This window comes from Rutilus rutilus (genome assembly GCF_951802725.1).
Source record: "Rutilus rutilus genome assembly, chromosome: 15".
Taxonomy (NCBI): domain Eukaryota; kingdom Metazoa; phylum Chordata; class Actinopteri; order Cypriniformes; family Leuciscidae; genus Rutilus; species Rutilus rutilus.
In genome coordinates, this window is record NC_140220.1 from 6444899 (window position 1) to 6457818 (window position 12920).

Sequence of the window (12920 nt, forward strand, 5' to 3'; positions counted from 1 at the left end):
GCGTTGGGCTGTCAGTCATTTGCCTTCTCATGAAAAGATGTGATTATTTCTGTTTCTTGGCCATTTACCCCGTGTGAAGAAGGATAGAGTGAGTAAAACCTGTCACATTGTGAAGGGTCTGCGGGTATCACGGAGGTAATTTCCTCTGTTTGGAATCATTAGGTGGAACAGGTGCCATATATCCGTTTGCCATAATTTGTCATTCTCCGCTTAATAACGCAAAGCATAAAGGATATAGGGATGTGGGAAATGGAATGTGGCATAAAGAGGCAGAGAAAATCATAAATGCATTACAAATGGTGCTTCAAACCCTATTTCGTAAGATTGCATACTTACAACGTCACATAGGAACCACACAGTACGGTAGTCCTCGTTTATTATCTACCGTTTCACCGAAAGAACATTGTAAAGTCGTGCTGAATAGAATTTAGATGTCGTATTTAGACGACCCAGCAGCCGTATGATTTACTTGTAGCTCCTAAAAGCACTGTAGATCTTTTCATTGAGCACAATGTGTAAGCAGGCCCATGATAATGCCAACATAACGGCATTATTCCAGGGAAAAAATGCATCCGTGGCTGGAACATACATCAGAGAAGTAACTTCTATCTGTTGTTCTCTTTCCTCCTGTGCTCCTTTTGGGCTTATTTAGATAACAAGTACGCTCCCGCTGTGAGCCTCAATGGTTTTATCTTCATCCTGGGAGGAGCCTACGCCCGAGCCACCACTATCTACGACCCAGACAAGGGCAACATCAAAGCCGGCCCCAACATGAATCACTCCAGGCAGTTCTGCAGGTTGGTCTAATGAACAGTAGATTGCGCTACGCCATGCAATAAACGATGTTCCACATTACAAATGGTGTTGCATAAATGAAAGGAAAACGGTCTCTTGCTCTTCCTCCCCCAGTGCGGCGATCCTAGACGGCAAGATCTATGCAACGGGAGGGATTGTGAGCAGCGAGGGACCGGCGCTGGGCAACATGGAGACCTTCGACCCTTGCACGAACACGTGGACGCTGCTGCAGAATCTGCCGTGTCCGCTCTTCAGACACGGATGCGTGGTTATAAAGAAGTACATTCAGAGTGGCTGAGGACAAGTTTGACTCTGGACTACTCTAATGTCACGAACTGGCCTAAAACAGCCCATCGAGCTCCAGCCAGCCAGCCAACCTGGGTGGAACGCGGTCGGACCACCGTGGTCAAGATTTAGCAAAGGATCCGTAGCGTAGCTCCCCCTCAGGTGTCGTGCCATTGGAACGACATTCTAGGTCAGCCAAATGCATTTTTTAATATTCCCTCTTCAATGTTTTTGTTCTTCTCCCACATCATGTTTCTTTGAGAAGGTTCCCGTCACATTGGTAGTCGAGTCATGAGATGAGAAAATGGGATTGTGTGTCGTATATAAAGGTCAGTTGCATCGTAAAGGGACTTCAGCAAGAAGCTAAAGGATGTCGATGCTAGTCGTGTAGCCCTCCAGCGAGGGTCAGCGCTACAGAGACGGGACAGAACAAAGGCCCTCCTGGACTCCAAAGCACAAAATACCAGAACCTGTGATTGCCCAGAGGAGTTTTGTTTCATTTTGTTCTGTGTAAATCATTCTACCTTTTCGTTGTGGGTTTTTAATCCTTGTTTTATTCCAATCCACGAGCCTGCAGCCATGGCAGAATACAGATGGAGCAAGATGGAAGGAGAAACTTTGTATTATACGGAAGATATGTATATTTTAAAAACCAATGAAAATTGTGTATAAATGTTTTTAGAAAAATTCAATGGATTGAACAATGTCTGTAAATCTGTACCCTATCGGAACAATTTACGTTATTAATGCTGAAATACATATCCAGAATTCTAAAGAAACATGTTGACTGGTCATTTACATATCACTCATAACCCATGAAAATTATCCCATAATTCACTCACCCTCAAGCTATCCTAGGTGTATATGACTTTCTTCTTTCAGCCACACACAAAAATGCATCGCTTCAGAAGGCATTTATTATGGAGCCGAATGGATTACTTTTATGATGGATGGATCACTTTTGGGTGAACTAACCCTTTAATTTTGTCATTTGTGGCCAACTTTTAGAGAGCATGCACTTATTAAAAGCAGCTTCTTACTGATTAAATGTCAATTCATTATAGAAGGTACCGTCTTTTCCATAACATTTTAAAAACGTGTGCCTTTAAAATCCCTGATAAATGAGTGAAGCCAGAGACTTATTGCAAAAGCTGGAGACAAATGTAATGCATATGTGAATGCAAATGTGCTTTTTTTATTGCTCAAACTTGCACTTACTTGTTTGCTATTTGCTATTTAAACTTTCCAATTTATGAACACAGCACACGGTCCAAAATGTGCTGTAACCCTCATTACAACTCGAGACAGGACTCGGATTAAAATGAAAACACCTAGAGAAAGTTCAATTTGCACCTTTTATTCAAGTATATCACAGCAGTTTATTTCAGAAATTACAGTAAATATATCATTTCACAAAAGAAGGACTGCAAGGAAGGACAGAACAGTATGTGTGGTTTTGATTTGCTTCATAAAAGTACATACAAAAGGAACAAATTCTGGTACAACTCAAAAAAAAAAAACATTCCCTCATCCTTGTAAATCCTTAAAGGAGTATAAATCTACTGATTAAATGAAATTAACTAAACATAAACCATTATTTGCAAACAAGGTAAAAATCTCCAACATAAAGCATTTGACTTACAAACTTCTGAACTGGGTTTAGTGGGTCATATTTACCTACATGCTATTGTTCTATGGACTTCCTACTGTCAGTTAAACCATCTGAATTAAACTCTGGTCAACTAAAGTTAAAAAACTTTTAACTTGTAGTCAAACACATAGAACTACATAGACTTTCATGCCCACATTATACCATTTTTAATGCAGGATTAAAGAGTTGATTCTCTAAAAAATATATTAGTGGTGCTTCTAAATGTGACATTTCCTTTCCACACAATGTGCTGACCAAGATTTGATTTCGATTCAGGGCCAATTACATTATGCAATCAAATAGCTTTGCAAATAGGCCGTCTTGTGAATTGGCATCAACTGAATCTCGTTTTTTTCCAGATACATATGTGTGATGCGGTCAGCATTACAGTAGTTTCTTCCATGCTCCACCAAGTAAGCATGTTGACGATACTACAGGTGATGGAGAGGGACCCGAAAACACACATTAGCCACATAAACTTCCCCTTCATCCTCTACAGTAATATCTGAAAATGAAAAAGAAGCCTAACCACCACCATCATATCCACCCTTATGGAATAAATATTAATGCAGCAGAGACCTGAGACCAGTAAAACCCCGTTTCTGAACGTCGTGCAACACCTGCTACAAAAATGTGCTACAACGTGTCTCAGCACAAATTTCGTGTAACAATGTTTCCAATTAGTTTTGGTTGAACAAAATGTTGATCATGCTTATATCATCATTTAATAAATAACAAATGGACCGGCAATAGCACCAAGGAAAATGCGACTGCGAAGTTTGAGGGAAATTGAAAAACAAGAAACGGACTGAAGGTAGAAACATGGCCACTAATATAAAAATCATGGGATGCACATGTAGAAAAAAAAAAACCAACCTGAAATATACAGTATATAACATTTCAATGCCATTTCTTTTCTCGGCTCAAAAGCAGGACAACCCAAAAATGAAATGCTGAGAAACAAACCCGAGGATTACTGCAGCAGCCACAAGACGAGCTCATGTCCAGTACCTTAGCTTGAATTTCTGAAGGGCGCAGTGATATTACAGAGGTCAACAAATACTGTTTTTCAGTAAACAGGTCATTACTTTTGTCTCTTCGCATGAAAACAACTTGCTGAGGTAGCTGTGCTTCTGTCTCTCACACACACACACTGCAGTAGTCCAAAGCTAACTTCTAGTTTTTTTCCTTTCTTTTGCATATGTCTTAAAAAGTGTTTGTTTTTTCCCCTCTTTTTTCCATTTTGTTTATAGCACCGAATCCGAGACAAGGTCACAGCGACTCTTGAACCTGGATCAACGTTCTTAACAAAGCGTTGAGAGTTAACAAGTCTGAGAGGGGGAGTTAATGATACTTACACAACACCAAAATTGAGATATTAATGCAACAAGCTAAGAACCAAGGATTTAGCACAATATTAGACAGTTAGCACAATGGAAACACTATAAAAGAGCAAACAAAAAAACATAGTAATGCTTTACGTTCAAAAATTCAGCACTGCCTAGACTGCCATTGTAGCTTCAACGATCTGCGCATCAAAACATCGCTGATATTTTTACTCCAAATTTGTGATGTTACAATATAAATGGATGGAAAAACGAAAGCCTCATTGTTTGACGGAGCAACCGTGAACAAACCATGAAGATGTTCGGGTCGGTGACTTGAGAAGAGATTGGCAGACAAAGTCTCTTAAAACATCCGGAAAGGGTTTGTGAGACCTGTGGCTTGTCCACAAGCACCGATAGCCTGTGAGATACTATTTCAAAGTTTAAGGCACACGCTAGGCAGTGCAATCTCCAGATAATCTACTCGTAAATCCAGTAAACCAGAAAAATGCAGAAATAAATAAACCAAACGATAAAGCCCATGAGCTACTCCTAGGGGAGAAATATGTGATGGGTCTAAAACACTACTATTCCTCTCCTAAAGAATCTATTTCAACCAAAATCTGTCCTTTTTTTTTGTTTTTTGTTTTTTTTTCTACAAAAATTATAGTTGGAATAGGAGAACACAGTCTCATTGTTCACAGGGAAAAGTTGGTTTACAATAGAGAGGCCTTGCAAAACTTACAATTAACATCCAGTAGAAAACAACTTGTCACTAGACGTCCCTACAAAACGTGTCGTTTCTTTTTCCAGCAGGAATATCTATGTGGCTAAAAAGTGTCGATAATCTCAATGGTGACGAGGTGTGACATCACAGGAGCGGTGGACATGAGGGGGTTGGACGTAGAAAGAGGGCGAAGTAGTTTATTCCCACAGTAAATGAGCAACTGACTGGAGCTGTAGGACATCACACCATCCGTATACAGTTTTCCACTGCTGGTGAGAATCTGTGTGTATGTGTGTTTGCTTCCAGTAGACAGAGGCTGAGGTTGCTTTGTGACATCACACAATCTTTTATTTTGTACGGTTGGTTTGTGTTTTGTTTGCTTATTTATGAGAACAAGGAGCAGCAGATGAAAAAAAAAAAACAAAAAAAAACACAATAGCACCCAATAGCACCAGGAACAATCATCGGCAATTGGCATGTATGAGAGTTTACAAAAAAGAAACAAGCAAAAACGAAACCTCCAGGAGTTTTTGTGTTTGGTTCTGTTTCAGGTACCTGAGATGATAGCACCAAGGTCGCCTTTGTAAGCCTTTGTTTCAAATGTCTGCACTTTTTTCTCCCCCCTTCCCGCTGTCATTCGAGACCGAGGCGTCCAGACCTGCTCCATGTTAAGGACTTGGCTCAGAGCGCTGGCCTCTCCCTCTTCTATCAAAAGAGTCTCCAATCACATTTCTCTCTGAAAGCCCTCTATTCATCACAGGAATGTTTCGAAAATGCTCAACTTGCCTCTCCATCGCCTGCAAATCAACAGACAGAAACATAAAAGAAATTAATGGCATGTTTTGTTAAATGTGAATTCCTTAAATAAAATAAAAAAAGAATACATTGTATTCACGCATAACTATGTATATATGTCATTATATATACTATTTTAATGGATAATGTGTAAACGGAACCAAGATGAACGACATAAAAGTAAAATTCTGTAGGTCATTATTTGGACTAGATATATAATTATATGTACAGAACTACATAAACATAACTTATTTTATTATTACTTAACATTTTTATTACATTATGTTTCATTATACACTACCATTCAAAAGTTTGGGGTCTATAATATTTTTTTTTTTTACATTTTTGAATTTATTTGTTGAAAAATACAGTAAAAAAAAACGTACTACTCAAAAAAAAAACCGTAATCAAGCCCTCAACTTTATGACATTGTGTTGTGTATGGCTAGAACTCCACTTTGCGTTCTTTAAAAACAGAAATGGATTTAATACAACTCTTTTTCCGACATGGTAATTCTGGTTGAGGTCAAAGTATACGGCACAGGACAATGCGTGAACAATTAACAAAATCATGTCCAATTTCTGCTATCCTCCGTGGATCTCAGCTCCGGTCCACCGGGTGCAAAAGATCCAGCGATCTGACAGAGATTAAAATGTAAACACATACAGCTTTTCCAGATGGTCTCGATCTCGAATCATCCTGGAATTAATAAATACGACTCCATTAGGGTGCTCTCAAAGAGGAATCGGTACACAACATGCAAATTAGCCTTCAGTCAAGCCGGCCGTAATTCCTTGGAGCAATTCTAATCTGTTTCTGCTGGGCAGCTACCATTACTATTGTATTTGAGAACAGCGCACATAATTTCCCAGGAGGACGTGCGAGAGCTCTCTACCATTGGCGCGCCAGTGTAATTTAGACACACAGCAGCTGTGTTCGGTATGCCGTGTTCAATCACTGTGTATCCATCTCCTCTGAGCCGCTGTCACACACAACACATGACTGAACTGAACATTATGAGTCATTAGACAGGATAAAGCTACTAGTTAATAAGGTTCTTTCTATTTTGTATTATACTGGCTCAGCAATTATTACTACAGATAATTGAAGATAAAACTATGTAGTCATCATTTTGCAGTCGTTATAGCTAAAATACAGAGGTACTAAAACATTTTTAGGCCAAATATATTTACCGTCTAATCCAGTGTTTTTAGCAGGTTTTGCTTCAGAACCCAATAAAATAAAATAAATAAAATGGATGCATTTATGAGTTGGAAATAAGCACACAAAATAAAATTATAGCACAAACGTTTTCAAAAATGCCCATAAAAACAAACAACCTGTAATAAAATGTATTTATTTATAAGCTTGAAATCAGAACACAAAATAAGAATGAGAGTAATTTATTGTGAAGCCGTTTTTAAAGTGTCATGAAACCCCTGTTTTAGCCTGGTCGTTTACACCTCAGCTTTGAAAGAGACAAAAAAACAAAAAAAACACTGTGTAAAGCTGTGGAAAAGAGGGAGTGTAGAGGGTGGGAAGAGGAGAGAAAACAACCTGTAACACACTTATTTCTCAGACAAATTCATATTAAAATATGAGCGGAGAATTTTATGAGAATTTTTGGTCTACATTAGTCTTCTGTGTATCAGAATAACCCATTGTGTCATCGCATTCATGATTAGACGTACCGCTGTATCAGTGTCCTTATTTGCACATATATATTTCATTTGAAGAAGACTCTATGAAGTATGTGCTGGGTTCATGTTTGGAGCAGGTGAGTATGTGAAATATGTCAGTAAACACGCTTGCGGTCCGTGTATGAACTATGTAATCTGCGTTGCCAGTGTTGTTAAACTCATAGCGGCGTTTCGCACAGAAACCACTCCCATGTGCGCTCCACATGTTGAAATATTGTTGGTCATATTTTCCATGTGTTGGTAGTCAAACTCCAGTTCTGAAATGCAAACAACACTTTTGCTACTGTACTGAGGAAACGTACACTTACAACACGCATGTCCGAACTCAAAGCTGAACAGGCAGAGGTGAACGAACAGCGGCAAAATTGTTGTGTCACGTTTGAATTCTCTGCTGTTCTGCGATCTCATGCGTAATACAGCGCAGTGATTGGATTAAATTAGTCTATTCTCTTGAATAATACGGTGAAACTGATGACGTAAAAGCGAACTCTACGGCCACGGCCATCCAGCCACTTCAAAATAACGCGTATACCTCACTTTTCTTGACGTTAGCGTTTTGATTTTTAAAGTGGAAGAACGAAATGGCTGAACAAAAACTACAAAAATAACCACCTTTCCCTTAAAGGGGTGGTATAATGCCCTTTTCACAAGATGTAAAATAAGTCTTTGATGTCCCCAGAGTGTGTATGTGAAGTTTCAGCTCAAAATACCCCACAGATATTTTTATATAGCATGTTAAAGTTGTCACTTTTGGAGGGTGAGCAAAAACGCACCGTTTTGTGTCTCTTCCTTTAAATGCAAATGAGCTGCTGCTCCCAGCACAGGGGGCGGAGCTTCAAGAGCTCGTGTCCTTTTACCTCACACAGACATGCACTGAAAATTTCAAAAACGTTTAGCTTTTTATGTTCAAACCGAAGTCAGACGATGATGGAACAGGACATTTCTGAATGGTTAGTTGATGATTTTAGAGTTTGTGTGTAGTTATCTTCTAGTCATTGATTAGCATATTCTGTCATGATAATCCATAAATGGTGTTCCCGGGGGCGGGGTTTATGCAAATTGTAGGGTTAGTGATGTCACTAACCCAGGAGGAATGTCGTGTAGTCCATACCAGCCGTTTGTTGTAGTCCTTAAAAAGCAATTTCTTTAAAAGAAAATATCTCCCTTTGCGTTGAACTTTGAGCGTTGTAACTTTGCAGATGTTGTTTATGCTCAAACAGCAACATTACACACTTACTAAAGTTAGAAAAGTGATAATAATAAACTTTAATAATAAACATAATGAGTGCTATTGTTGTTTTGTGATTGTAATGTTGTGTCGGCATGTATATCAAATAAAGCTAATAAAATATTATCTAGTAAAAGTGTACGGCATTCTATCATGTGGTACAATTACCACACAAAAGCCTCTCTTAAATATAGGTATGTCCAATCTTTTTGCTTGTGCCCATGAAGCTCACATGTAATTTGACAAATTGCACAACCAGTAGGGCCATAAAGTCATTGAACATCATATTGTGTGTGTGTGTGTGTGTGCCACTCAACCTCTATCAGATGGGTCTTGTCGTAGTCTCTGCGGTGCTGGTAAATACACTGGCTGAGCACCGAGTAAACTCTCTCCAGATGATCCACACTGAAGCCCTCACATTTCACAACCACCTGCTCCAACAGAGCCTGAAACAGAGGAAAATAAAACACCATTCAACATAAATTTCTTTCATTTACTCTGTTCATGTTTTTCTAAACCTGTGTGACACAAATTTTGAACACTGTTTTTAAAGCTCTTTCCCATGCAATTACAATTAAGGTTTCACACCTGGCTCGTTTTGGAGCGTTTGTTTCGGAACCCGGTGTGTTTTCTCCGTTAATTCGGTTCATTTAGGCTTATATGAGCACGGCAATCATGCTCAGATCCGCACCAAAACAATCGCTCCGAGATCACCTGAACGAGGTGGTCTCGGCTCAATTGAAAACAAACCCTGGAGCGTGAGAAAGCAATCCGACCCAACGAACCAAGTGGAATCATTATTCATAATGGAAAATGTGTTATATAAATAGCAGCAGTGTCTGATTCTTTTGTGGTTGAAAGCCAAAGAACACCTCTTTATCTTAAAATGTTGTGTAACTGCTCAGATGAAACACTGATTCCCACTCTTAACATCATAAATTATAAATATAATTAAATATATATCATTTATTATTAGTCATAATGGGAATCACGTGTTAGCGTGTCACGACAGCTACAGATAAAGGCACAATAAGCCCGTGGAGTGAACTTGTCAATCCATCTTGATGGATGATACAGAGGAAACTCTGACCAATATGAGGACAGTCTTACTCACTTGTGACTTGCATAAACACCCTTTGGTATGCTTTGAAATGGTGCCTTGTGAAAGCGAACCGAAACAAGTAGAAAATGCAACATGATAAACAAATGAAATCCCTGTTTCAGAGCAAAGCAAACAGGTCTGAAAACGCCCTGATAGAGAACAAATCTTTCTTTTAAGTCAAGTCTTTCTAACAAGTTGGTTGATTCGGTTAACAAAACCAGTCTGAATAATTCATTTGAATTGGACTAATTCATCTGATTCTCGCATTCAACTCACTGACTTCATCCCGTTGCAGTGGTTAACAGCTCAGTGAGGGAAAGATTATCAGTGAAAAACAACTTCATTTTCAGTCTGTTCAGCTTCAGAAGACTATTTATGAACTCATTTTATAGTGCTTTTGTGTCCGTTTTCGTAATTATAATTGCTTGGAAAACCACAAAAAGTCTTTAGAATTTCTCCTGTTGTGCTCCTTGAGTTTGGAACCACATTAGAGCGAGTAAAGAAAGACCACTTTGATGGGTATGGTCAGACTGGATCTGAATCTGCCAGATTTGCCAAAGCAGAAATAATGTTCTTAGCTCAGATGCCTAATAGTATTTGATTTGTTAATGGCAGGAATGCCGCCTTGGTTTTCTTTTTTTCAGAGAGAAAAGCTCTTACACATAAATGAGTCATTTTTGCTCAAGTAAGATCTGGCTCTAAAGGAGGCATCTGGAAGTGAGGTAATGAATGAATCACATATAATCCTCATATACACACGCATCAAGCATTTTTGTAAGGTTCATGGTGACATATGAGAGGCACAGTCTGTCTCTCATTCTGATTTTCTTGGGGAAGTTGGACCTGCACCTGCTAACACCTAACATTTCAGTCAAGCATTAAAGCCGCTGATGAATGTGCGTCCTGTGGTTTGCTGTGCTGTAGTGGAAAATGACTGCGGTGTTTGGAATAGTCTTAATTTGAAGAGGCTTAATTTGAAGCTGAAGTTTAATGACATTGTTTTAGATTCCGGAGACCTAGCTACAAACATGCAGTGAAGGAAATGGGAGCTGACAGCTAATGCAGTCTGTCTGTCTGTGGACATACATTTTTATGTAAAACGTTTTAGTAAAAAAAAAACATGCAGATTAACACTGTTGTTTATTAATACCAATTCATTTAAAGGGATAGTTCACCCATAAATGAAAATTCTGTCATTAATTACTCGCCCTCATGTCGTTCCAAACCCGTAAGACTTTCGTTCATCTTCAGATCACAAATGAAGATCTTTTTGATGAAATCTGAGAGCTTTCTGTCCCTCCATTGACAGGTATGCAACTACCACTTTGACGCTTCAAAAAGTTCATAAAGAGGATCATAAAACTAATCCAAATGAATCGAGCGGTTTAGTCCAAATTTTCTGAAGAGACTCGATCACTTTATATGGTGAACAGATTTAATTTAGGCTTTTATTCACATTTAAACATTGATCAGTGAACATAAACAGAAGCTCAACTGAACCTGCTTGACAAGAACAAACCTCTTGCTGAAGCTCCAACTTGCTGCGTAACACGAGAATGAACCTCATTGGTTCTCGCACATCAGGCGAACATGCTTCTGTTTACCATATCTGATGTGTGAGTTGATGAATATTTATATGTGAATAAAAGCCTAAATTAAATCTGTTCTATCAAATAAAGCAATAGAGTCTCTTAAAAAAAAAAAGTTTGGACTAAACCACTCAATTCATAAGGATTCGTTTTACGATTTTGAACCTTTTGAAGCGTCAAAGTGACAGTTGCGTAGCTGTCAATGGAGTGAAAGCTCTCAGATTTCATCAAAAGTATCTTCATTTTTGTTCCAAAGATGAACGAAAGTCTTACGGGTTTGGAACAACATGAGGGAGAGTAATAATGGTAGAATTTTCATTTTTGGGTGAACTATTCCTTCAATGAAAAACAGCACTTCATTTTGCTTCTGACATTAAACATTTTGAATTCATTTGACTACAATGGCTGTCCGGTTAAAATGAAAGTTACTCTGACTAAAAAAAAGTGTGCCATTTTAAGCTATACTAAATATCGATAAATGGCTGAAAAACTTTTTTTAAGTGAAAAATCATTCACCTCTTTATTACGAGTTTAAAAGAGCGCGAGCGTCATTAACGTGCCCAGACGCGACGCTTTGAATTTGCGCGTACAAGGAATAACATCGCGTCGGGAGCTGACTAGTAAAAAAGCTACAAAAGTAAAAGACAAGACGTTTGTATTCAAAGCTAAAAAGCCAACACACTACAGCATTTTTTAATGTTTCAAATAAAGGATCTCATATCTATGGGTCTATCTTCTAAATGCTGCTGATGAGTTTACTTTTTTTTTTTTTTTTTTGCTCAGTAGCGATCGTGTCTTTCTCTTCCACTTGATTTGTGTAGGCTATAGCATATTTAAGGTAACAATGCAATACATAATATCATAATATCTGCAGTCAATATTGATTAAATTGGAGGGAAAAATCCTGCCCATACCGCAGCTATGAAAAAAAAATGATAAAAGCACTTATGTTCATCTACTGTGAATAAATTTAATAAAACAGCAAAATAACAACAACAACAATAACATCTTCATTAAACAAAAAAGAGATTACCTTAGATAAAGTTTGATTAATATGTACATACAGTATACCGGTAAAAAGTCTGGACCCATTACTATTTTTAATGTTTAAAGTTTCATATTATGCTCTACAAGCCTGCATTTATTTGATCAAAAATACAGAAAAACAAAAACAAAAACAGGAATATTCAGCAAGGATGTGTTAAATATATAAAAAGTGATAGTGAAGACTTTTTTAAAACAACTTTTTAAAAATAAAAAAATCCTGAAAAAAAGTATCACAGGTTATAAAATAAATATTAAGCACAATTTCTAACATTTGATAATAAATCAGAATATTAAAGTTTTCTGAAGGATCACGTGACACTAAATTCAGCTTTGCATCACAGAAATATATTTTAAAGTATAGTCAAATAGAAAACCATTATTTAATAATATTTCACTATATTATTTTTCTGTATTTTTGATCAAATAAATCCAGGCTTGATGAGCAGAAGAGACTTCTTTCAAAAACATTAAAAATAGTAATTTGTCCAAACTTATGTACTGTATAAGTAAAAATATACTAAATTTAAAATGAAATGTTGTATAAATATAAAGGTTAGGAATCATATTTGTTTCAAGTGTTTTTTATTGGAGGTGGGGGGCCTCCAACATGAATTTTGCCTAGGGCCTCCTAATGTCTAGAACCGGCCCAGCATGGCTCTATTCTGTCATTTTCAGG

General features: G+C 37.8%; 2 protein-coding genes across 3 annotated transcripts in view; one reads left to right on the top strand and one right to left on the bottom strand.

Moving 5' to 3' along the window:
* Positions 1-1853, top strand: part of klhl29 (kelch like family member 29) — a 270850-nt gene extending 268997 nt beyond the window's left edge. The window contains exons 13-14 of the mRNA XM_084432701.1: positions 653-797; positions 910-1853. Coding sequence (XP_084288827.1) covers positions 653-797; positions 910-1093 — 329 coding nt within the window. The 3' untranslated portion in view covers positions 1094-1853. The remainder of the gene's footprint in view (positions 1-652; positions 798-909) is intronic.
* Positions 1854-4711: 2858 nt separating this feature from the next.
* The window catches only part of atad2b (ATPase family AAA domain containing 2B), a 93167-nt gene continuing 84958 nt past the window's right edge, over positions 4712-12920 (bottom strand). For both annotated transcript variants that reach the window (XM_084432434.1, XM_084432433.1), the window contains exons 27-28: positions 8824-8952; positions 4712-5580 (exon numbers count right to left, since the gene is read on the bottom strand). In XM_084432434.1, the coding sequence (XP_084288560.1) occupies positions 5452-5580; positions 8824-8952 (258 nt within the window). In that variant the 3' untranslated portion in view covers positions 4712-5451. The remainder of the gene's footprint in view (positions 5581-8823; positions 8953-12920) is intronic.